The following is a 24,997-nucleotide window of genomic DNA, read 5'->3' as shown; positions in this document are numbered from 1 at the left end:
CTTGGGCCTGTAGAGATTAAATCCCCCACTTCTAAGTTGCAAATGTTGAGTGCTGAATGGTTACCCTCAAGGATCAGAGAAGCCCCACGGATCAGAAAGCAAGCAGTTCACACTGCAAGCTCCAGGCAGGCACACGGACGAGCTACACCTGTGTGTAGCTAGTGACAGCCTGAATGGCAGTGGTCCCAGTAGCTGTGGCGAGAGTAAAAAACGAGGCCAAGAAGATCTGAGGCTACTACATATGTGTGAATTAGTGGGAAGGAGGCTGAATTTGCAAAAGGCTTCCTAGTAGGAATGGGTGGAGAAAGCTTCCTAGAGGAAATGAGGGCTAAATTGAAACCTAAACCACCTAAAGGATGAGTAGAAGTCAGCAAGGGTTGATAAAGAGGAGACAGGCCATTTTCAGTGAGAAAGAAGCTTCCTCCATCTTCTCAGAGGTTGAGGTGGCTTCTGATGTTTTCCAACCACACCCTACTTCTTCTACAATAGCAGTGGTCATACAGAATTGCAATTGTCCGATCACTTATCTGCCCCACTAGACCAAAGACTCTGTTAGGGCAGGGATTATGACTGTCTTCGCCCATGGAGCACATATTAGAAACAAAAGTATAAATTTAATTGAATTGTCTTGTAGATTGTAAAGATTAAGTGAAGTAATGCATACACAGCTCCTAACAACTAAAGTGCTCAGTAAATAGTAGCTTTTAAAAATCTCTATTATTATTCAAATCTTTATCATAGGGCACAGTTCTGGCATGTACACATTTGTATCGCAATAAACACCTGCTGAAAGAAAAGTTCAGGCCGGACATGATGAGGTCCTTAACTATGTCTGCCAGCAGCAACGCTTTCAACTGCTGTCGCTTTTACATTTTGTAACCTAAATGCTGTCCTCTGAAACTCCAACGTGCGTTGTGTTCTTATTTTTTTAGAGGAAGGAATAGCAAAAATAAAATAAAAATCCAAGAAAGTAATTGTAAGATGCCGCTGTAGAATGGGGGGAAAGGAGGGGTAATGGGAAACCATAGCGATGTTCTGATATGGGTAGGACTTGGGGTGTGTCTGTGTATTTTCAATTTCTTGTCCACTAGATGGTGGAACAGAGTCCCTATCCTGGCAACAGAGTTCTTCATAAAAGGTTACAGGTTCTCTCACAACGCCCACGCAGGGCTTTGCACGTGAAGGAAATCACCCAATAAGTTAATTTTTTTCAAGGCTTCCGCTTGTAAAGCAGAAAGCCGAAACGACACAGGAGGCAACTGTTAGGGAGAGGTGAGAAGGGATGAGAAATGCGGAAAGACAAGGAGCAGGGGAGCTAAACTACATTTCCCAGGAAGCCACGGGCGCACCTGCCACACCCACCACGCCTGTTACGGCGCTCGCGACCCTGTCGTCCATCCACCACCCCAAGGAGCACAGAGAAGGGCACGGAGTCTCTACTGGTGCAGCAGCGGCGGCGGCTCCAACCCGCCAGATCGTCCTGCTGAGCCACGACCACTCCACCCCGCGCTTGTAGAGCCGAAGAGACACTCACCGCTGCCCCTCTGTTCCCGCGAGCCACGTGACCAGCTCGGGTCATGTGACTCCAGAGCCTGGCGGCTGACGTCAGTTACCCTGGCAACTGCTGGGCCCCCTCAGACCGTCCGGGAAAGCGGGGAATTCAGAAGCAAAGGTAGGTGAGGCGTGGATACTTGCTTTCCACTCGGTTCAGCGGGGCCCAGACTGTGCTCAGACCCGCTGCTCAGGGCTTTAGTTTCGGGTCACTCCCTTCCTCCACCCTGGCTCCGCTGCGGGCGCGTCTTTGTCTTCCCGCCGACTCCGGAGCCCGCGCTTCCTGGGGCCTGGGACCCTCTGAGTGGGACTCGCATTTGACCCACAATTTGGGGCTAAGACCTTAACCGCCCACACACTGAACTGAACAGAAATGAAAATGAGGGGGAGGAGGTGTTACCGCGCAGGCTGAGCAAAGTATTGACCAGATCTCCACACCTCCCGCCTCCACAAAAGGAAGCTGAGGTCGGAGCTGCCTCATGGAGTTACGGTCCAGAAGCTGACGCAGATCCGAAGTTGGGTTCTTTAGGGAGACTGGGGAGAGTTGAGCATTGCAAGTCACCGTTGCGTAGTTTTTGTTGACCTTCCCTCCGTCCAAGAGAAACATAATTTGTTCTAATTTGCTCCATTAACTTGTTTTAGGTAGATTCTGAGTCTTAAGGTATTAATCCAGAAATTTGTATCTGGAAACGCCCCCATATCAGGAAACAGTCTATTTTTCAAAACTTTTTAATATGGATTGATAAATAACTAGTTGAATGATAAGATGGCACAAACTCTGTCGTGCGCTTTGCAAAAGGGAAACAGTCTTTTGGATTTGCTAGTTTTTACTTTTTAAAAGTTTCCTTGAGAAGCCCTGGTTTATTTAAGGGATGTTAAATAACACACACACACACACACACACACACACACACGCTAATATGCATAGATTTAGGAAATATTCTCGAGGCCACTTTTTAACAACTGTATGTTAAGAATGAAAATGTAATTCTCAACTCTAAGTCAAACTGTGAAAGTTGCTTTTTCAAATCAGTTTTATTAATGAATTAAAAATCTCACGTCCAATTTACTGGTAATTGTGTGTATATGCTAAATCATAAGAGAAATGTCTGAAGTTCAAGGCTGACGGTTTTTATGATGTGATTTGGATTTCCTTAAAGGATGTTTATTATCTCTTGCCATTTAGTGTTTCCAGTGTTGTAAATACTTTGGAATGTTTACTTTGGGAAGGGAAAATTATTGATAATGGCCCACTATTCCAAAGAAGAGCTGGATGAAGAGTTTGAACAGTTCATGAAAGAGGTAAGTTTATATTTTTAAAAGCTATATTGTAAATAGTCCTACAAGAAACTCATTCTTCTAGGATGCAATCAGCCTATCATCAAGCTCTGTCACCTGTTTCCAAAATATATCTATCATCCCTCTAGTTCTCTGCCTTTTCACTGCAATTTACCTAATCCAGGACACCATCATCTCACTAGGCTACTGCAACAGTTCCCATGTACTGTCCAAGCGTTCCTTCACCACACGGCTGCCAGCGTGGTTTGTGACATAAATCAGACTCTGTTACTCCCAATGGAAAACACTATTGGCCTCCCATCACATACAGAGTAAAATCCAGACTCCTTTCTGTGGCTTACAAAACCCTGGATGATTTTGCTCATGCCCACCTCACTGACTATACACTGCTCTTCTCCCTTTTCCATTCATGCCTTTTTTCTCCTCCAGACACGCCAAGCTCATTTCACATTAGGAGCTTTTACTGTTCCCTCTGCCAATAATGCTGTCTATTCCTCTATCCTTTACCTGGATGGTGAAGACCTCTTTTTAAAATTACTACCTAAGAGAGGTTTTTTCCTGTTGATCCAGTAAAAAAGTAACTACCAAGTTCCTTCTTATACCATGTACTTAATTTTCCATGTAGCTCATTCTCCATGTAGCTCTTAGAACCATTCATTATTTCACTTGTTTAGCTCTCTTTTCTGCCTCCCTTAAGAATGAATGGTCTTTGACATGACAGGTGTATTTTTTTTTATTTAAGTATAGTTCATGTACAATATTATATTAGTTCAAACAGTGATTCAATTTTTATAGATTATACTCCATTTAAAGTTATTATAAAATACTGACTGTACTCCCTGTGCTGCATGATATATACTTGTAGCTTATTTATTTTATTCATAGTAGTTTGTGCATTTTAATCCCTACTCCTACCCCTATTTTGCCCCGCCTCCTTTCTCTCTTCCCACTGGTACCCACTAGTTTGTTGTCTATATCTGGGTCTGTTTTCTGCTTTGTTATATTCATTTGTTTTATTTTTTTAGATTCCACATATAAGTGATAACATACAGTATTTGTTCTTCTCTGACTTATTTCACTAAGCATAGTACCCTCCAGGTCCATCCATGCTGTTTCAAATGACAAAATTTTATTCTTTCTATGGTTAAGTAACATTCCATCATATATCTGTATACCACACCTTTTTTATCCATTCATCTATTGATGAACACTTCCATATCTTTGATAGTGTAAATAATGCTGCTATGAACATTGGGATGCATTTGTCTTTTCCAATTAGTGTTTTTGTGTTCTTAGGATATATACGCAGGAGTGGAATCACTGGATCATATAGTAGTTCTGTTTTTAGTTTTTTGAGGAACCTCCATACTGTTTCCATAGTGGCTGTACCAATTTACATTCCCACCAACGGTGTACAAGGGTTCCATTTTCTCTACATCCTCACCAGCATTTGCTATTTGTAGCCATTCTGACAGGTGTGAGGTGATACCTATTTGGGGTTTTGATTTGCATTTCCCTGATGATTAGCAATGTTGAGCATCTTTTCATGTGCCTGTTGGCCATGTGTATATCTTGTGCCCATTTTTTAATCAGGTTGGGTTTTTTTGTTTGTTTTTTGATATTAACCCCTTATTGGTCATATGATATGCAATTGTTTTCTCCCGTACTATAGGTTCTTTTCATTTTATCGATGGTTTCCTTTACTGTGCAAAAGCTTTTAAGTTTGATTAGGTCCCATATGTTTAGTTTTGCTTTTGTTTCCTTTGCCTTAGGAGACAGATCCAAAAAAATATTGCTACAATTTATGTCAGAGTGTTCTGCCTATGTTTTCTTCTAGGAGTTTTATGGTTTCAGGTTTTTTTTTTTTTTTTTGCGGTACGCAGGCCTCTCACTGTTGTGGCCTCTCCCATTGCGGAGCGCAGGCTCAGCGGCCATGACTCACGGGCCCAGCCACTCTGCGGCACGTGGGATCTTCCCAGACCGGGGCACGAACCCGTGTCCCCTGCATCAGCAGGTGGACTCTCAACCACTGCGCCACCAGGGAAGCCCAGGTTCAGGTTTTATACTTAGGTCTTTACTCCATTTTGAGTTTATTTTTGTATTGATATATGGTGTGCGAAAATGTTCTAATTTCATTCTTTTACATGTAGCTATCCAGTTTTCCCAGCACCACTTACTTCAATAAGAGACTGTCTTTTTTCCAATGTAAATTCTTGCCTTCTTTGTTGTAGATTAATTGACCATAAGTGCACGGGTTTATTTCTGGGCTCTCTATTCTGTTCTGTTGATGGATGTGTTGGTTTTTGTGTTGTGATTACTGGAGCTTCCTAGTATAGTCTGAAGTGAGGGAGCTGAAGTCAGGGAGCTTAATAGCTTTAGCTTTGTTCTTTTCTCTCAACATTGCTTTGGCTTTTCAGGGTCTTTAGTTGTTCCGTATAAATTTTAGGATTATTTGTTCTAGTTCTGTGAAAAATGTCGTACATGTTTTGACAGGTATTGCATTAAATCCGTAGCTTGCTTTGGGTAGCATGGACATTTTAACAATATCAATTCTTCCAATCCATGGACACGAGCTATCTTGCCATTTCATTGTATCACCCTCAGTTTCCTTCATCAGTGTTTTATAGTTTTCAGACTGAGTTTTTCACCTCCTTGATTAAGTTTATTCCTATGTATTTTATTCTTTTGGATGTGATTTTAAAAAGGATGGTTTTCTTACTCTTTCTGATAGTTCATTATGAGTGTATAGAAAAGCAACAGATTTCTGTATATTAATCTTGTATCCTACAAAGCTGCTGAATCCATTTATTAATTCTGAGAGTTTTTTGGTGAAGACTTTAGGGTTTTCTATAGGTAGTATCATGCCATCTGCAAATACTGACAGCTTTACATCTTCCCTTTCAATTTGGAAGCCTTTTATTTCTTTTCATGTCTGATTGCTCTGACTAGGACTTCCAATACTTTATTAAATAGAAGTGGTGAGAGTGGGCATCCTTATCTTGTTCCCTGATTTTAGAGGAAGCGCTTTCAGTTTTTCACCAATGAATATGATGTTAGCTGTGGGTTTGTCATAAATGACCTTTTTTACGTTGCGATATGTGTTTAGATACCAACTTTGATGAGAGTTTTTGTCATGAATGGATATTGAATTTTGTCAAATGCTTTCTCTGTATTTATTGAGATGATCATGTGACTTGTTAATGTGGTGTATCACATTGATTGACTTGCAAATATTGAACCATCTTTGCATCCCTAGAGTAAGTCCTACTTGATCATGGTGTATGATTCTTTTTATATATTGTTGAATTAAGTTTGTTGAGGATTTCTGCATCTATATTCATCAGAGATATCAGCCTGCAGTTTTCTTTTTTTGTAGTGTCTTTGTCTGTTTCTAATATCAGGATAATGTGACCTTGTAGAATGAATTTGGGAGTGTCCTCTCTTCTGTTTTTTGGAATAGATTGAGAAGGATATTAGCTTTTTATATGTTTGGTGGAATTCTCCTGTGAAGCTATCCTGGACTTCCGTTTGCTGGAAGTTTCTGATTACTAATTTAATTATACTACTAGTGATTGGTCTGTTCACATTGTCTGTGTCTTCCTGATTCAGTTTTGGAAGATTGTATGTTTTTAGAAATTAATCCATTTCTTAGGTTGTCCAATTTGTTGACATGTAACTGTAGTATTGTCTTATGATTTTATTACCTGTGATATTGGTTGTTAGTTCTCCTCTTTCTTTTTTATTTTGTTTGTTTGGGTCCTCTTTTTTCTTGATGAACCCCTGGCTAAAGGCTTATCAATTTTCTTAATTTTGTGGGGGACTTCCCTGCCTGGTGGAGCAGTGGATAAGACTCCACACTCCCAATGTGGAGGGCTCGGGTTTGATCCCTGTTCAGGGAACTAGATACCACATGCATCCTGCAACTAGGGATTCACATGCCATAACTAGGGAGCCTGCATGCCGTGACTAAGGAGCCTGTGAGCCACAACTAAGGAGCCCATGAGCTGCACCTAAGGAGCTGGCAAGCTGAAACTAAGGAGCCCTGGAGCCACAGCTGAGGAGCCCACGTGCTTCAACTAAGGAGCCTGTGACTACAACTGGGGAGCCTGCCTGCTACAACTAAGATGCCATGCAACCAAAAAAAAAAAAAAAAAAATTCTTTATTATTTCAAAAAACCAGCTCTTGGTTTCATTGATTTTTAAAATTTATTTTATTTTTTTGGTCTCTATTTATTTCCTCTCTGGTAGTTATTATTTCCTTTCTTCTGCTGACTTTGAACTTTGTTCTTCTTTTTCTAATTCCGTTGGATGGTAGGTTATGTTGTTTGTTTGAGATTTTTCTTGTTTCTTAAAGTAGGCCTGTATCACTGTAAACATTCCTCTTAGAACTGCTTTTGCTACATCCCATAATTTCAGAAAGTTGTGTTTTTATTTTCATTTGTCTTAAGGTATTTTCTGATTTCCTCTTTGATTTCTTCATTGACCCATTGTGTTTTTAGTAGCATGTCATTTAGTCTCCACATGTTTGTGTTTTTCCCATTTTTCTTCCTATAATTGATATCTAGTTTATACCATGGTGATCGGAAAAAATGCTTGATATAATTTCTGTCCTCTTAAATTCGTTGAGACTTTTTTGTGGCCTAGAATGTGGTCTGCCCTAGAGAATGTTCTATGTTCACTTGAAAATAATGTGTATTCTGCTGGTTTTGGATGGAATATCCTGTAGATATCTATTAGTCCATCTGGTCTAATTTGTCATTTAAGGCCAGTGTTACCTTACTGATTTTCTGTCTGGATGATCTGTCCATCTGTCCAATTGGGTATTAACATTCCCTACTACTTTTGTATTATTGCCAGTTTCTCCATTTATAGCTGTTAACATTTGCTTTATATATTTAGATGCTCCTATATTAGTTGCATATATTTTAATGAATGTTATATCCTCTTTTGTATTGATCCCTGTATCATTATACAATGCCCTACTTGCCTTTTGTTATAGACTTTGTTTTAAAGTCTGTTTCGTCTGATATGAGTATTGCTACCCCAGCTGTCTTGTTTCCATTTGCATGAAATAACTTCTTCTAGCCCCTCACTTTCAGTCTGTGTGTGTCTTTATCTCTGGAGCGAGCCTCTTATAAGCAGCATATAGATGGGTCTTGTTTTTTTGTCCAATCAGCCACCCTATGTCTTTTGAGTGGAGCATTTAGTCCATTCACATTTAAAGCAATTATTGATAGGTATGTTCGTACTGCCATTTTGTTACTCTTTTCTGGTTTTTGTACTTATTCTCTGTTCTTTTCTCCTTCTTTTTGTTTCTTCCCCTGTGATTTGATGATTTTCTTTAGTGGTATGCTTGTGCTCCTTTCTCTCCAGTTTTTGTGTGTCCATTATTGGGTTTGTATTTCTGGTTACCATGGGGTTCATATATGTTGATCTATGGTTATATCCACTTGTTTTAAACTTGTTTCATTTAAGTTCAAACACATTCTAAAAGTTCTACATTTTTTTCTCCCTTCCCCAACATTTTGTGTTTTTGTGTCATATTTTACATCTTCATGTTTATCCCTTACCTTTTTATTATAGTTATAGCTGATTATACAGTTTTTGTCTTTGAATCTTTGTACTAGCTTATTTAAGTGGTTGATCCACAGCCTTTACTATATATTTGTCATTATTAGTGGGGTTTTTCTTTTCCTATACATGTCTACTTCTTGTTGTAGTATTTTCTTTTCCACTGAGAGAAGACCCTTTAACATTTCCTTTAGGGTCAATTTAGTATTGATGAACTCTTCTAGTCTTTGCTTGTTTGAGAAGTTTTTCATCTGTCCTTTAATTCCAAATTATAATTTTGGTGGTAGAGTATCCTAGGTTTTAGGTTTTTCCCTTTTGCACCTTAAATATATCATGCCGTTCCCTTCTGGCCTGCAAAGTTTCTGCAGAAAAATCAGCTGATAGCTTTTGGGGGGTGGGGTTCACTTGTATGCGACTCTTTGTTTTTCTCTTGCTGCCTTTAGAATAATCTCTTTAACTTTTAACATTTTAATAACACTTTAATCGTGATATGTCTTGGTGTGGGTCTATTTGGATTCATTTTATTTGGGACTCTCTGTGCCTCCTGTACCTGGATATCTGATTACTTACTCAGGTTCAAGAAGTTTTCAGCCATAATTTCATCAAATAAATTTTCAACTCCTTTCTCTCTGAGTTCTCCATCTGGGACACCTATAATATGAATGTTGGTACACTTGATGGTATCTCAGAGTTCCCTTAAATTGTTTTCATTTTTTAAATGTGTTTTTTTTTCATGTCTGATTGGGTGATTTCCATTATTCTGTCTTCCAGATCACTTATGCATTCTTCTGTATCACCTAGTCTGCTGTTAATTCGTTCTAGTGTGTTTTTCATTACAGTTGTATTCTTCACTTCTGGCTGGTTCTTTTATATTTTCTAATTTCTTGTTAAAATACTCACTGTGTTCATCTATTCCTTTTTCAGCATTCTTATTAGTAATGCTTTGAACTTCTTATCTGGTAAATTATTTATCTCTGTTTCATTAGTTGTTTTTCTTGTTCTTTTGTTTGAAACAAGTTCTTCTGTCCTCTCATTTTGTTTAACTTTCTCTGTCTCTATGAAATTAAGTGAAACAGTTACCTATCCCCATCTTGAAGGGGTGCCCCTTTGTGGGAGTGTCCCTGTGCAGTCTGCACGTGCCTGGTGGCTTTGATGGGAGAGCTGGATCTGACGTAAGCAGGAGCTGTGTCTTTCTCCAGGGTGTGCTGGCAGCTATCACTTTGGTAAGAGGTGGGACTGGAGACAAAGGGGCTCAAGGCAGAGCCAGGTGTGAGCCAGGGCTTCTCCTCACTCAGTGGCCAACACCACCCTATGAGGGGTGGGAGTGAGTCCCAAGGTGCTGGAGCAGAAGCCCTGAGGGTTGGGTCCCAGCTGGTTCTGTTCCCTATAAGCATGTACTCTTTCCTCTCCTAGCATTGTCACATTGTCATCTTTGCCCCAGAGAGGAGTAGTGCTGGAGCAAGAGGGGCTGGAGTAGGGGTTTGGCTTGGGCCAGGCCTTGTGCCAGGGTGGTCATAGGAAACCAGCCAGAGTCCCGTGCAGTTTCATTCTGCTGCTTCCACCTTGTTTCGGGAGTAAGGAAATATGTGCACACTCTTCACGAGCAGAGTCTCGGTTTCTTACAGCCCCACTGTCGGTCCCACTGGTTTTATAACCAGCTATGGGGACTCATCTTCCCAGTGGCAGACCCCAGGGCTGTGGCCCCCAATATGTGGTTCTAGCCACCTACTCCCCAGAGTGGGTTTCCAAGCCTTTTAATCCCCTTCCTTTTCTGTGTCCCTTCCCTGGGGAACAGGTCCTGACCTGATCACTTTTCTTCCCTTCCTACCCGATTCCATATGTCTTTCTTACAGCTTGTTCTACTTAACGTAACAATTCCAAGGTTCATCTATGTTGTCATATCTATCAGTACCTCATTCCTCTTTTAATAGCTGAATAATATTCCATCGTATGGATTTACCACATTTTGTTTACCTACTTATCAGCTGATGGACATTTGAGTTCTTTCCACTTTCTAGCAATTATGAATAGTGCCGCTATGACAATTGTATATAAGTTTTTGTGTGGTTGTATGTTTTCACTTCTCTTGTGTGTATACCTAGGAGTGGGAATGCTGGGTCATATGGTAGCTCTATGTTTAACCTTTGGAGGAACTGTCAGGCTGTTTCCTAAACGGCTGTGCCATTTTACTCTTACCAGAAGTGTATTAGTAATATTAGGGTTCCAGTTTCTCCATATCCTCACGAGCACTGTTGTTAACTGAGCGGCCAGCTGTTTTGTTTTGTTTCGTGTTTAATGATAGTAGCCTAGAAAGCAGTGTGGAAGATTGTCAGAAGTGAGAATACCTACTATGTATTAGACAGTAGGATGGGCATTCTCTGTTTCTTTGCTGATCTTTGCCACAGCCCTGCAAGGTCAGTGTCGCCATGCTTGTTTTATATATGTATAAACTGAAAAGAGGCGTAATTTTCCCTAAGCAACAGAACTAGCTTAACTTGAAGTTAAAAGTTTGAACTCAGATCTGTCTGCCTCCAAAAACTTATAGTCCTTCTTTCACACTTTTATGTAGCCATGGGTTTAGGAGGAAAAAACTGAATCTGAGGCAGATTGTCAGAGTTTGGTAAACAGCGAGAGATAGAAAGAGAGAAATGGAACATTTCAGCGTGACAGTGAAGTATAAGACTGTGTGGAAGGTGATGCAACTAAAATTCAGATGGAGTAAAGAATACTCTTTCTTTTCTCCTCCCCTCATCCTGCCTGGTGGTCAAGGAAGACAGTGAGTTCTTTTCGAAGATTTAAAAATGGCATTCTTACAAGTCACTGGGGTAGAGTTGTTTGGTTGGCAGGTGGAAATGTGTGTGTAGTCATCTCAGAAGTTTAAGAAGTGCCCCAGGTACCAATGTCCTAGTTGGGGGACCATATAGAGTATTTGAAAGTGGACAGGCCTTAGTTAGAGAAACCCAAGTTTGAATCCCAGCTCTGTATCACTTACTGATAGTCGCAACCTGGACAAGTTGCTTAACTTCTCTGAGCTTACTTCCCCATCAGTAAATCTCTGCTGGATTATTTAAAGACTAAAATAACCTGAGTATAGATCCTGACATAGAGCAGGCAAGTAATTAATAAATGTTGATTTCTTCTCCAGAAAAAGTGTGTAGAATAAGGATAAAAAGGACCAAGAGCAGAGTCCTGGGGAAGTCTCATATTAAAGAAAAGGGCAAAAGGGCCAAGAGCTATTAGAGTTGGTTAGGAAAGGTCACAGAGGTGAAGTATAACCTGGAGGAGGTGGTGCTATGAGGTCAAAGGGCGAGATTTGCCCGAAGTGAGAGTTGGTCACCATGTCAAACTCCATGGTATGATCAGGGAGGTGACTGGCAGTCATCCTTTATTTGTGGCATGTAGGAGGCCTGTGGTGACTGAGGAGAGCTGTTTTGGATGGGGACCAGATTTTAAGGGGTTTAACAGTGACCTGGAGAAGTTAGAATGTACATAAAGGAAAGATGATAGATAGAATGAAAGGGAGGTAGGAGTAAGGAACTTTGCCTGTTTGCTTTGTTTTGTTTGTTTGTTTTGGTTTTTTTAAGTAGGGTAGACTTAAGTGTTCATTCTTTTTTTTTTTTTTTTTTGCGGTACATGGGCCTCTCACTGTTGTGGCCTCTCCCGTTGCGGAGCACAGGCTCCGGACGCGCAGGCTCAGCGGCCATGGCTCACGGGCCCAGCCGCTCCGCGGCATGTGGGATCTTCCCGGACTGGGGCACGAACCCGTGTCCCCTGCATTGGCAGGCGGACTCTCAACCACTGCGCCACCAGGGAAGCCCAAGTGTTCATTCTTATACTATACAATTATGCCAGGTGCTGTGCTAGGCCCTGGGGATGCAGTGATGAGCAAGTTTATAACCTGAGGGAAGGAGGGCAAGGAGATTGCGGAGGGAGTGAGGTGCAGAGATGCATTAGGATAACCCAGCAAGCGAGAACTTGGTGAGGCGGGAGGTGGCCCCTCTGCAGGTTCTCCTGGGAGTGGAGGAAAGAATTGCTCTTCTGAGAGAGGAAAGCAGTGTCTTAACGGGTGAGTTTAGTGGTGGAGTGAGGGGAAGGAGAAGGAAGGTGGATTTTGACCTAAGGTCTTTTTTTTCTCTGTGAAGAGAGAGCCCGAGTTATTGGCTGAGAGTAAGGGTGGTAGATCGGGGTTAGAGTAGGGGTTTAGGATTGTAGTAAGATTTGAACCTGAAGAGTAGAAAAGGACAAATAAAAGTTTATTAAAGTTTATTAATCATTGTGACAAATGCAAATTTCTCTGGTAAACACCTCACGCTCAGTTCTTCCTGGTCTTAGAATTTTGTGTTCTTCTAGAGTGATGCTAGGTGATTTTGCACAATCATTATTTATTCTTAGACCCGAGATAGTGTCTAAAAAAGGATTATATCCTTTTATTCCTTCCTGATTAGGTTTCTTGATCAAGTTTTTTATTTCTTTGTTTTTATTGTTGATGTTTTTCTCCTTGTTTCGTCTGCTTGTTCAGTTCTGGGTATGAAATCAGTGTTCAGAGATGTATTCTTGATGTTTAAGTTATTTTGACCCCATAAGTCTAGAAATATATGAATTTATACATAATTGCTGAGAATGTTTAGGTGATAACTGAAATATCAGAGAACAAAGAAACATTTTCAGTAATAAATCTGGGATTCTTGAATTTAAAATTCACTAGCTTGTATATGATTTAGCTTTCAGATGATTCTTTTGAAAATTCAAATAAAACACCTAGACAACCTAAAGAAGTGAAGAAGAATGATACAGTGCCATGGTGGATAACTGAAGATGAATTTGAAGATGGTGGTAAATATTGCTGATTTTTAATTTTAAGTTATTTGACCACAGGGGGGCAGTCAAGACTTTTTTTTTTTTTTTTTTAAACCCCACATTTGTTCGTTTATTTTTGGCTGTGTTGGGTCTTCGTTTCTGTGCGAGGGCTTTCTCTAGTTGTGGCAAGCGGGGACCACTCTTCATCGTGGTGCACGGGCCTCTCACTATCGTGGCCTCTCTTGTTGCAGAGCACAGGCTCCATACGTGCAGGCTCAGTAGTTGTGGCTCACGGGCCTAGTTGCTCCGCGGCATGTGGGATCTTCCCAGACCAGGGCTCGAACCCATGTCCCCTGCATTAGCAGGCAGATTCTCAACCACTGCGCCACCAGGGAAGCCCAGACAAGACTTTTAATTCTGGATTTTCTTACCATGCTTTTAATAAATATATAAGGAAAATAATACTAATAGTGTGAATTTTTGAAGTTTGACTTGATTTTCATATTACTTTATGATATATTTTTTATATAATAGGGAATCTGTGTTTCTGCATTATCAGATTATTTTACATTGAAATAATTTATCGTTCCTCAATTTAAGCTGGTGAATAATGTTAGGTATATTTATATATTATCATGTTTAATGGTAAATTGATTTAAAGTGATTTAATAAAATATTCTGACAATGTATTAATGTCACTGCATTGGGAAGATTTTAACAAATCTATAGATTTTGGTATTGCTCTCTGTTAATGACAGTAGAAAAAAATAATTTTATTACCTTAATAGTAAATAACTCATTATTGATCCTGTCTAGCACATGCGTATATCTTTTTTGGAACTATTCCTACTCACATCTTTACAAATAGAAAATTACTCTCTGGGTGTTTTCTTCAGTATAGCTACTATATATGATACTGCTGTATTCGCAAGGATCCTCAGACTACCTCTGTTAAGTACCTATGTTCACAATATTTGTGTATCACTAAGCACCATTTTATGAACTGATAGGATTTCTATATCTCTTCTTTTTCCTTGTGCTCCTTGACCCTCAACAGTAAATAATAAATGTGTTTAATAAATGTTACTGTGAATTTGATAGTCACTTCTCTGTTCTTCTTAATACTTTACAGTAAGGAATTGCCTTATTGAAAAGTTCAGTGTGTTTTCATAAATCCATAAACCACGCACAGTGCTAAAGTTTGCATGTGAAGAATTATGTTTTAGAATCTTTCCCCCTATTGATGCTTGAAAAGGATATTATATGATTAAGTACTATTGAAATAATTGACAATGATTTGTGACTTATTTAGCATTAAAATCTTTATCTAGAAAGTAATGAATCAGAGATGGAGTATGCAAACTCACCCTAAAGGGAAAGAATAGGTCCTAGACCAACACTTAAATGTAACCTGACTAAAGATACTAAATTTTTTTTAAAAGAATGTATCAATCAGAGTGGATTTGATTAGTAAAGGATGCAAAGGATACTTAGGAAGGAGACTTTGACAGTGTCCATTTAAACACAGCGGAAGAAGGTTCCTCTGCCCCAGGGTATTACCTGGTCCCTGGTTCAGTCACAAACGTTTATTGAGTTAATGTTATGTTCTGAGTACTTGGCACTAGTATGCAAAAACTAAATATGATTCCTGCCATCAACAGTATAGAAGCTTCTAAGGGAGAATTGAACACCCCTTTTGAGAGGAATGCATTCCCAATCTTACATAGATGCCATTAAACATCAACATTGAGCTACTTCAACCTTATAATTTTGCTTTCTCTTTCAGTTGCCATAAGGACAAAATGTTCTGTCTAGTTAGTGAAACCGTCTAATTCTCCTACTGGTTATACTCTTCATTATAAATAACTGAATTGGATCTTGGTTTCAGTTATATTAGTCTCAAATGAGGTTGGTTAGTGTGGGTCACATCCCTGAGTCCATCTTCAGAGCCGGGCTGAGACCCTGGACAGATGCCCCGACGGCACCCTGACCTTGGCGTGTATGTTTTCATTTGAAGTGCCTATAGATATATCTCCTGATTTTCTCCAGCTGTTACTGGATCAGTTAAAACCATTATTCACACAGAGCCATAAAATAATTTGTTTCTAAAGCCTCTCCAATAGGATGCTAAGTAGGAAATTGAAATCACAATTTGTAACTTCTCAATAAGGCTTCCTTCTAAGCAAAAGTGGTATTTTTCTAATCTTATTATTTGTATCATATAATATAGTTATTTTTTCCCATATATCAGTTTTTTACAACAAATATATACTGCTAGGATAAAGAAATCTTGATATTGTATAACTTTTCCAGTGTTTTCTAGTGCTTTTAGAATGAAGAGCAAAACCCTACCCCCAGCCTATGTATATGAGCGTGGTCTGACCGTTGACTGCTGCCCTGGGATTACTCCCCCAAGTGGCATGGTATACTGTATTAAGTACTTGTGCTTCAAAATCATTTTTAAAAAATCTCATCTCATTATGCAAGTTGTTGAAATATTCCACTTAATAAGATGCACTGCAGTCAAATAGAATTTTAATTTTTGTTTTGTGAATTTTGGGTCTGGTGGATTTTTATTTCATAGACCAGATTTATTTCATAGCTACGGCCTACTGGTATAACTAATATAACAGTACAACTAGTCTAAGCTAGTATAACAGTACTACTGTGTTGGCATAGTAGTCAAAACAATTCTCTTAACATAAATATCCAACTATATTAAATCCCATCCCAGGACTACTTGGAACAAATGTAAGCTATTTGAAAACAAAGAAGACTCCTCAGCCTATTATGGAAATAGAAGAGGAATCTGCTGAAAGGATTCAGTTTCTTAAGAGCAGTGGAACCTCTATCTTAAGTATTGACAGCTTAGAGGCCAATGGTAAGAATTGTGAGGGATGTGAGTTGACAGGTTAATTACTATGCTTATAATCAGGACTTTTAGGAAAGTTAACTCATAACTACCTTGGAGCCTCCTTTACTGAAGCGTGTAGACAGATTTAATATCTTCCTAGAAGGTTTAGAATTATACCCCTGGAGAAGCTTCAAAGCCTTACGTATTATAATGAATATAAAGCTATATTTGAGTAAGAGATTAAGTGAAGTATGTTTCAAATTTTTTGAAGTCTGACTATGTAATGTCAATAAATGCATCATTAAAATTAGTTTTTTCAAAATTCTATGTGTTAATGAAATATATTTGTGCTTTCCATTTAGAGATAGTAGTTCCTGAGCTCAATCATAGCATTCTTGGATTGGGATTGGACACATTAGCAGAGCAAGAGGAAAAAGAGCAATTTTTTGCCAGGCTTGAGAAAGGCTTCACATCTTCCATTGATTACTCCAGATTAAATAAAGAATTGGATTCTAATGACTCCACACATTTTAAAGCTTTACATAGGTAATGTAAATACAATATAAACTAATCATTGAGTGATTTTTGTGTCTTTATATTTTTGAAAGGCTGGTAGATGTATGGAATTGAAGGGGTAAACATATATAACAGGCAAAATTTAAATCTTAGTTTTAATTCTATTTTCTCTTCATTATTTTGGTCAGGGGTAGCTTACGTGTGTGTGTGTAGAATATGATTTATATATACATATATATATATAGGCTGGAAAATGTTGATGTGTATTTGAGAATCTCTAGAGATCTGAAATTTCATGCATGAGGTACTTTTGAAATGAATAGCACATTGCCAAATAGACCTAACTAGGAAGGTAATTTATTAAGTGATTTTCCAGAGGTAAGATCAGTAAGAGAGTCCAGCCTGGTAGCTATTATAAACTCAGGGGAAACAGGAACAAAAAGGGAAGGAGGAACCAGGGAGCAAAGACCGATTTGGTTTGTGTCCTCCCTTTGTGTATGGTTGACCCTGATGATTATTAAGGGACCTCATTTATCCTGGAAATTCTACTAATTGACTAAGCTGGTGCCTTGTAAGTGCTGCAGACCTTTGGCGTTCTCAAGACTTCTTTGAAACCTTATATCTTTAATTTCCTCAGTTTCAGTTTTCCGTTTAATTTTTTAAGTTATAAATGGAAGCCAGATTACAATTTTAAGATTTTAAGAACACCAAACTATATTTAAATTAAGGGTCAGGAGACTCATAGCCTCTGGTCATTAGAGTGCCTGGTCTCCTCAAGATGCTTATTTTCTTGGACAGTGGACAAAGCAGTGACCCTTATGAACTGTGTCTGAGATTTTTACCCTATTTGCAAGCTGACAAGTCAGCCTGCCAGTTTTATGAATGCTGACAATAGACACAAGATTCCTGGGTCAGAAACAAATGGACTTTATTTCTCATCACAAAAGCAGGACCTGAGGGTCACGTTTATTTGCCTTAGTTTCCCATGCCCGACAAGGTTCACGGGGTCCATGATGGCTGTTTGCCAGTGCAGTGGGTTGCTTTACAGGAGAGGGTCACTGAGCTTGGGGAATCTTTGCTTTAGAGTAAGCGGAAACAAGCCTGCTTTGGGGGCAGAAACATTGCCTCATCTCTCAAAGTTGCTCAGTGTACACAACCCTGAGAAATGACCTAGGAAGGAGGGTCTGTGCCTTGCGTTCTTGGCATACCCAGCAAGAATACCTAGGGACCATCAGGGTCCATGGTGGTTGCCTGTCCTAACAGTGACACAGATTAAACATACACAGGTTTGCTGGCCACAAGTTTTTGCCCCTTTGCAATATTTCTTAACATTTCTTTGTTCTTAACGATATTCTTAACTACTGATATTTCTACGCAAGAACAGCCTAGTCAGAGTGCAGTAGTGTATTGAGTATGCAATGGTATTTTCTGTTAATTAGAGTTTATAGTTTCTTGATCTGCTAATGATCTCACTAAAGCCATGGTTGGGGGACTGAAAAAGGTAGAACTGATTCTTTGGTTTGAAGGAAGGCAGTATATGAACTAATATATCCAATGTAATTAAAAGTAGCTCTTGTCACCTTGCTGAGTATTTACTGGCTCAAGGCTCTCTCTTTCAGCTTCCATTTCAGGATGAAATAGCTTCTTAGCATGTAAATGCTGATTCTGGCGGTTTTTTTCTGGTCTCCACATAGACTTCACTGATTCTTACAGCTTGTGGTCAGTTCCTAATCTTTAGCGTAGAAAGGCTGGCTGGGCCCTGAGAAATGTAAATGCACATATTTATGTATAAAATTGTGTATATTTGTGTATAAAATTAAGAAAATGGCATTTTTTTCCCCTTTGTATTACTTTGGCAACTACAATTAGTCTTAGATCCTTTACTTTCAAAACATTTCCCTCATAGCTTCCAAATTTTTAGCTTTTGCTAGAACAAAAGTACTTGAGAAGAAATATGTAATGTTAGAGGTTTTTAAAAAATATACACAAAATATTGCATGGTAATGTATTATTAACATGTAATACTAAATTAAGTAAATATTTTTCCAGTAATCAAGCTAATGTGGAACTGACTGAAGATAAACATGAGGATGAATCAAAACATGAAGAACTGGCAGGTAATTTCAATGGTTCTAAAATTTACAGTATTTGAAAAGATAATATAGCTTTTAATAAAGACATTGATAAGAGAAAAATAAAAGGAAAATCATATTATCTTGGAAAGAGCTTGAACAGGTAGAGTGAGTTGCCTACAGCACAATTAGAGCTACTAAAATTGTTGTAAGTGCAGGACTGCTTCATTTGTTGGGAGTGGGTAGTGGATCCATTTGGAAGACAGAAAAAGGACTTTTGTGCTAGGACCAGAAGAATGTGTGCAGTCAGGACAAATACCTCCAAAGCATGGTGAGGGAGGTGTGTCTTTTTCCATCGTTTGACTTTTAATGTGTCTGTGTTTCTATATTTGAAATGGTTTTCTTTTGGTAGCATATAGCTGAGTTTTGCTTTTATAGCCAATCTGACAATCTCAGACTTTTAATTGAAATGTTTCTACCCTTTGCAAAAATATATTCATTGGTATGGTTATTTACTGTTTTGCCATTCATTTTTTTATCTTCCCATCTTTGTTTGGTTATTGCTTTTGTGCTACATTTTATTGGATTGAGTATTTATACCATTCCGTCTTAACCCTTCTTTTGGGTTGTTAGTTGTACTTCTTTGCTGTATTTTTTTCTTAGTTGCCCTGTGATTCACAATATGCATCTTTATCTTACTAGAGTCTACTTTCAAATAACATTATACCACATTACATGAATCCGAACAGTAAACTTCCCCCAACCTTTTTGCTATTTTTGGCATACATTTTTCTTCTACATGTCTTAAAAACCCCACAATACAGCAGTATTATTACTATTATCATTATTATTATTGCTTTTAACAATCTGTTATCATTTTAAGAAAATTTTAAGGGAGGTAAAAAAATTTATACCTATTTAAAAATTTATATTTATCCATGTATTTACCGTTCCCAATGACTTGTATTTCTTTGCATAGATTTGAGTTTCTTTTTTTTTAACTTTTTATTTTGAAATGAATTTTAAAAGTTTATTTTAAAATTAAGATATAATCAACATATATAACATATTAATTTCAGGTGTACAACATAATGATTTAATATCTATACATTGTGAAATGAGCACCATAATAAGTCTAGTTAACATCTGTCACTTTACATAATTACAAAAAAATTATTTTTTCTTGTGATGAGAACTTTTAAGACTTCTTCTCTTACCAACTTCCAAATAGTTGCTATCTAGTATTATTTTGAGTTTCTATCTAGTATTATTTTTGTTCAGCATGAAAAACCTCCTTAACTTTTCTTGCAGTGCAGGTCTACTAGGGATAATTTCTCTGAGGTTTTGTTTATCTGAAAGTATATTTTGCCTTTGTTTTTGAAGAACACTTTTGCTTGATATAAAATTGTAGGTAGTTTTTATTTCTTTGAGCACTTTAATGATTTCATTCTATTGTCCTCTGACATTATTTCTCATGAGCAGTCAGTGGTAATTCCTGTTATTGTGATTTTGTATATATATTGTCTTCTTTTCCCTCCTTTCAAATTTTTCTCTTTAGGCCAGTTTTGTGGCAATTTGATGAGGATGATCTTGGTGTACTTTTCTTGTATTTATCCTGTTTGTTTCTTGTATTTATCCTGTTTGGAGCTGGTTCAGCATCAATTGATTTGTGAATTTATAGTTTCCATCAAAATCAAAAAATGTTTTTGCCATTAATTATTCAAATATCATTTCTGCCACCCCTTGCTTTCTGATCCTAATTACAAGTATGTTAGAAAGTTAAATTTTGTCCCACAGGTCACTAAGACTATTTCATTTTTTAAACCTTTTCTCCTCTCTGCTTCAGTTTTTATTGCAGTGTCTTAAGTTCACTGATTTTTTTTCTTCTTTTCTTTAATGTTTTGTTAATTCATTGAATGATTCTTTTTTCCTTTGACTCTAGAAGTTTCTTTTGGATTTGTTTTTTCATCTCTTTAGTATGTTTCCAAGTCCCCAACATTGAGTATATTCTGCTGATCCCAGTATTTGTTCATTTCTGGGTGTCGTTCTGTTGGCTGCTGCTTCTCCTAGTTGTGGTCACTTTTTCCTCCTTGTAATTCTAGTAATTTTTTAACTGAGTGTTGAATATATTATAGATTTTTTACATTGTTGAGTGTCTGGATCTTGTTTTCTTCTTTTAAGGAGTATTGAGCTTTGTTCTGGCAGATAGCTTGATCCTTTCAAGCCTTTTCTTCTGCTTTGTTAGGAGACGTCAAGAGGATCCTTACTTAGTCTAGCAGAGTTTGACCCTGCTACTCACGCACAGCCCTCCTGAGATTTCCACTGAATGCCCCTACTGGACAATGAGGATTTTTTCCACTTAAGCTGGTTAGAGCTTCAGAATCTCCTTACCCTGTGCGAACTCTGGGAACTGTCTGTCTAGCCTGCAGCTTCCCAGTTATTCTCTGCTCCAGCTGCACATACATGACTCAGTATTCAGGAAAGACTCCAGGAAAGATTCAGAAATCTACTCCATGTAGATTTCTAGTGCTCTATTTCTGCATCAGTACCTTCTCTCTTTATCACTCCCCTGCAGCTTCTAATCACCTTGTCTTTTCTGTACTCTTATCTCTGTATCCTTAACACAGTGAGACCTTCCTGATCTCCTCCTCCCTGCTCAGCGCTCCAGGATGTACATACCTTCTAGTGAACGTAGGGCTCAGCTCACTTGTTATCTTTCTTGGGAATCATATTTTTGTGCTATCGATTGTCCAGTGTCTGAAAACAATTGTTTCATATATTTTGTCCATTTTATTCATTATTTACAAAGTCCTTGATATCCAAGATGGTAGAGGAGAAAGTCCTCTAGATTGCATCATACTTAAATTAAAATTCACAGCCAAATTTTCCAACAGAGAATGAAAAATGTCTAAAATGTATCTTTTAGATCTTTTACATTGAGAATTGTTTACCTATTTTCTGTTTACGCAAATAATCTTTTCAAAGTTACAAGGGTATGGAATATAATAGTAGAAACATATAACATGTGTAACATCTTCCTGTCAAAAGGTCAGAACGATAAAAATTAATATTCTCATTGTTTCCCAAACAGTGTGAAAGAGCTGGATATTATTGTCTCTGATATTTTTCATATGAGAACCACCTTTTCAATTGGGTTTTATTCTTTCATTTTTATATAAACTTAATTTCCCTTGGTGTTTCTTTCAGAAGTCTCTGATATGCTGTTTTCCTTTCTGTTATTTCTTGTCCTGTCTCATTTCTCTCTGTGACTACCAGTGGCATTTCCTTCTTGCTTCAAACCTAGTTTAATCATGACAAATTCATGAGGAGGAGGTTGGTCTTTTATATGTTGGACAATAGTATTTGCCTACAGACTATTCAGTTAGTAAGTGCAACTAACAAAATGTAGTTTTGAAAAATGCACATTAGATTAGGACTTTTCTTAATCAGAAATAATATTTGGCTTTATTAACTTTCAATTCAGATTAAGTGCAACACAAGCTATAATAATACTAACAAAGATAATTACTACTGCTAAACATAATGGCTAACACTGATGTATACTACATATTATATAAAACTTTAACTGTTAATCTCCTCAGCAACCCTCTGAAATAAGTACTATTATCATCCCTACTTTACAGATGGGAAAAATGAGGCAAAGAGAGTTTGTGACCTGCTTTTGGTTCTATAGCTGAAAACAGTAGAACCAGGAATTGAATCCAAGTCTTCTGGCTCCTGGTCATGCTCTAAGCACTATACCACACTACCCAAACTGTTTCTTATACTGCTTCTTTGCAGTGACACAAACGCTGCATCCCCCTCCATTGATTTCAGATAGTTCCCAAATCCCAAGTAGTTGTCTGAGTTCATTGTCATACCCTCCCTTGTCTCCTCTCTCCTTGTTTATCATCTTTACTTAAGAAAGACTAATCACTGAGGTACTTAAAATTCAGTGATTCTCACTAGAATATTAGGATCTTAATCATCTGATATTGGTCCTAGCATCTAGAATTTGTCTAATACAAGGTAATTTCTCAGTAACTGTTTTGTGAATTGAATTACGTCTACTGATATTTAGAAAATCCCAGGCAGTGTTCTTTCTTATATAGAAGAGAAGGAAAGGTGTGCTTCTTGTCCTCAGAATGTAGATATTGATGTAGTTAACCAACTCACCTAGCTTATCTACCTAAGTCACAATACCCATGCTGTTCCACCATTGTATTCCTTATGAACTAACATGGAGATGTTTCTGTAACTAGATCTCACAGAAAGCACCTCTATTTAACTTAATTATTTTCAGACTTCCATTTTTAATCACATTCAAGTTGTCCCCTCTCTTCTAAGAGAAGACTGAAGGATGGCCATTCCAGAAGCAGACTCTCTTGTACCTCGTGCAGTCTTTCTCCCATCAGGCCATCCTGTCTCTGAATGTGATCTGACTTTTGAAATACAAATAAGATTATGAATGATCAGTTCCACTCTGAAAAGGCTATTCCTGTTCTATAGCCCACAAATCTCAGTCAGTCCTTTGATTTAATGGCTGTAAACAACGAATTAAAAATTGATGAAGAGATCCTGGCCAGATAGTGCCTGCCCACCTTTGGCATAAGTAGCTTGATGGCATCATATTAACATGGACACACCTTTCCCTTCTGCTACAAAGCCATTGAGATATAATGTGGGACTTTAGCTGAGAAGTGCCCAGGATTAAGAAACAGTGGAGGGCTTCCCTGGTGGCGCAGTGGTTGAGAGTCCGCCTGCCGATGCAGGGGACACGGGTTCGTGCCCCGGTCCGGGAAGATCCCACATGCCGCGGAGAGACTGGGCCCGTGAGCCATGGCCGCTGAGCCTGCGCGTCCGGAGCCTGTGCTCCGCAATGGGAGAGGCCACAACTGTGAGAGGCCCGCGTACCGCAAAAAAAAAAAAAAAAAAAAAAGAAACAGTGGAGGTCATATAAGGCTAGTATTTACCTGAGGGAGGGGTCAGAGATAGATCTTTCATAAGAACTGCTTAAGGGTTACAGAAGAGATACCTATAAAGACAAAAAAAATCAACTTAAATAAATAAGCAAAATCCAACCTTTTGTTTAAGAGTGTCAGGATTTCACAAAAGTGCTCCCTTTTATAAGTAAGCAATTTTGAGATTTTTGTCTTTAAAAAATCAAGTAATTGAAGTTTTTTTTATAGATATAAAATTTCTTGAACAGCTCTAGAAATTTTCAGTTGGTTAATTATACAAAATATTAAAAATGTAAAACTGATAACTGTTTGAAAGTACAAAAATAAAACTCAAGTCTTACGAATTGAATTCTCTTTAAATCTTTGCCCAAAAAAGTATGTTCTTCAAGGTATCTTTATGTTAACATTTAAATAAATTACTCTTATGCAGACTTCTTTTGGAAATCAGTAATATTTTCATGGAATTTGACTTTTTTGACAGTATGATCCTTGTATTTTTAAAACTATTTTCTTTAGAAAATTATAGTGATGATTTTGAAGATGAGGATATTGATGTACCTTTGACTCCTAAAGAAGAGACTAATTCCAAAGAAAATTCCAAATCAGAAAAAATAAATGTACCTAAACAGGTATGTATCAATTATATGTTTGACAGTTTGGAAACTTCTTTCATCACCTTAGCTGACTGTTGCTGTATAAAGAGCTCAAAATACAGAGTTCTTTATAGTCTAGCTCGTTGTAAAGTTATAGGTCTCTTAATACTCAGACGTTTTCTTAACTCAGGTGTAAATTTAAATCTTAATGAAATACACGGCAGTTGATGATTTTCTGAAAGATTTCTTTTGGCAAGTTTCCTTAAGCTTTAGAAATTGAAAACTTCATTAAAATCTCAAATCTAATTTTTAAACAGGTATATTAAACTATACTTTCCTTTGGTAGGTCTTGTCCTTGTGAAGTGCAATACATAGCTGCCTCAGTATTTATGCTAATAGTGACATTACTGCCTGAAACTTACTGGGCTAAGATTGTAAACTAAACTATTCCATTCACATTAAGTGTTGTTGTACTCTACTTCTCTTGTTTCTCAGTTCTTACCAAGAATTGGCTACCAAGACTGGCTAAGGGTACTACTCCATATTGCCTGCCAGACAGAACTTATCCTTGAAGCTACCTAATAGTAACCAGTAGGATAATTACTATATGTTATATTGGTTTTGATCTGGATACAGTCTCTTTTGCAACTGTATGTTAGGACTAGATGTTTTGAACATATTTGAAACCATAGACTCTAAATAAAATCAGGGATCACTTTCTGGGTATTAAGAAATACTCTTATTTTTTAATTTACCTAGTACTTTTCCTTGGTATCATTATGT

The 24,997-nt window shown here is 37.9% G+C and overlaps 1 protein-coding gene across 4 annotated transcripts in view; it reads left to right on the top strand.

Annotated features, from left to right (window-relative positions):
- The first annotated feature begins 1,171 nt into the window (after positions 1-1,171).
- The window catches only part of CEP162 (centrosomal protein 162), a 92,500-nt gene continuing 68,674 nt past the window's right edge, over positions 1,172-24,997 (top strand). For 2 of the 4 annotated variants that reach the window (XM_079939769.1, XM_079939767.1), the window contains exons 1-7: positions 1,172-1,672; positions 2,738-2,853; positions 13,143-13,254; positions 15,953-16,099; positions 16,435-16,618; positions 18,638-18,705; positions 24,138-24,250. In XM_079939769.1, the coding sequence (XP_079795895.1) occupies positions 2,797-2,853; positions 13,143-13,254; positions 15,953-16,099; positions 16,435-16,618; positions 18,638-18,705; positions 24,138-24,250 (681 nt within the window). In that variant the 5' untranslated portion in view covers positions 1,172-1,672; positions 2,738-2,796. The remainder of the gene's footprint in view (positions 1,673-2,737; positions 2,854-13,142; positions 13,255-15,952; positions 16,100-16,434; positions 16,619-18,637; positions 18,706-24,137; positions 24,251-24,997) is intronic. The other 2 variants (XM_079939768.1, XM_079939770.1) reach the window with 2 other exon arrangements.

This window comes from Stenella coeruleoalba, assembly GCF_951394435.1.
Source record: "Stenella coeruleoalba genome assembly, chromosome: 12".
NCBI classification, from domain to species: Eukaryota; Metazoa; Chordata; class Mammalia; order Artiodactyla; family Delphinidae; genus Stenella; species Stenella coeruleoalba.
The sequence above is the reverse complement of the archived record's forward strand: the minus strand, read 5'-3'. Positions and strand labels throughout refer to the sequence as shown.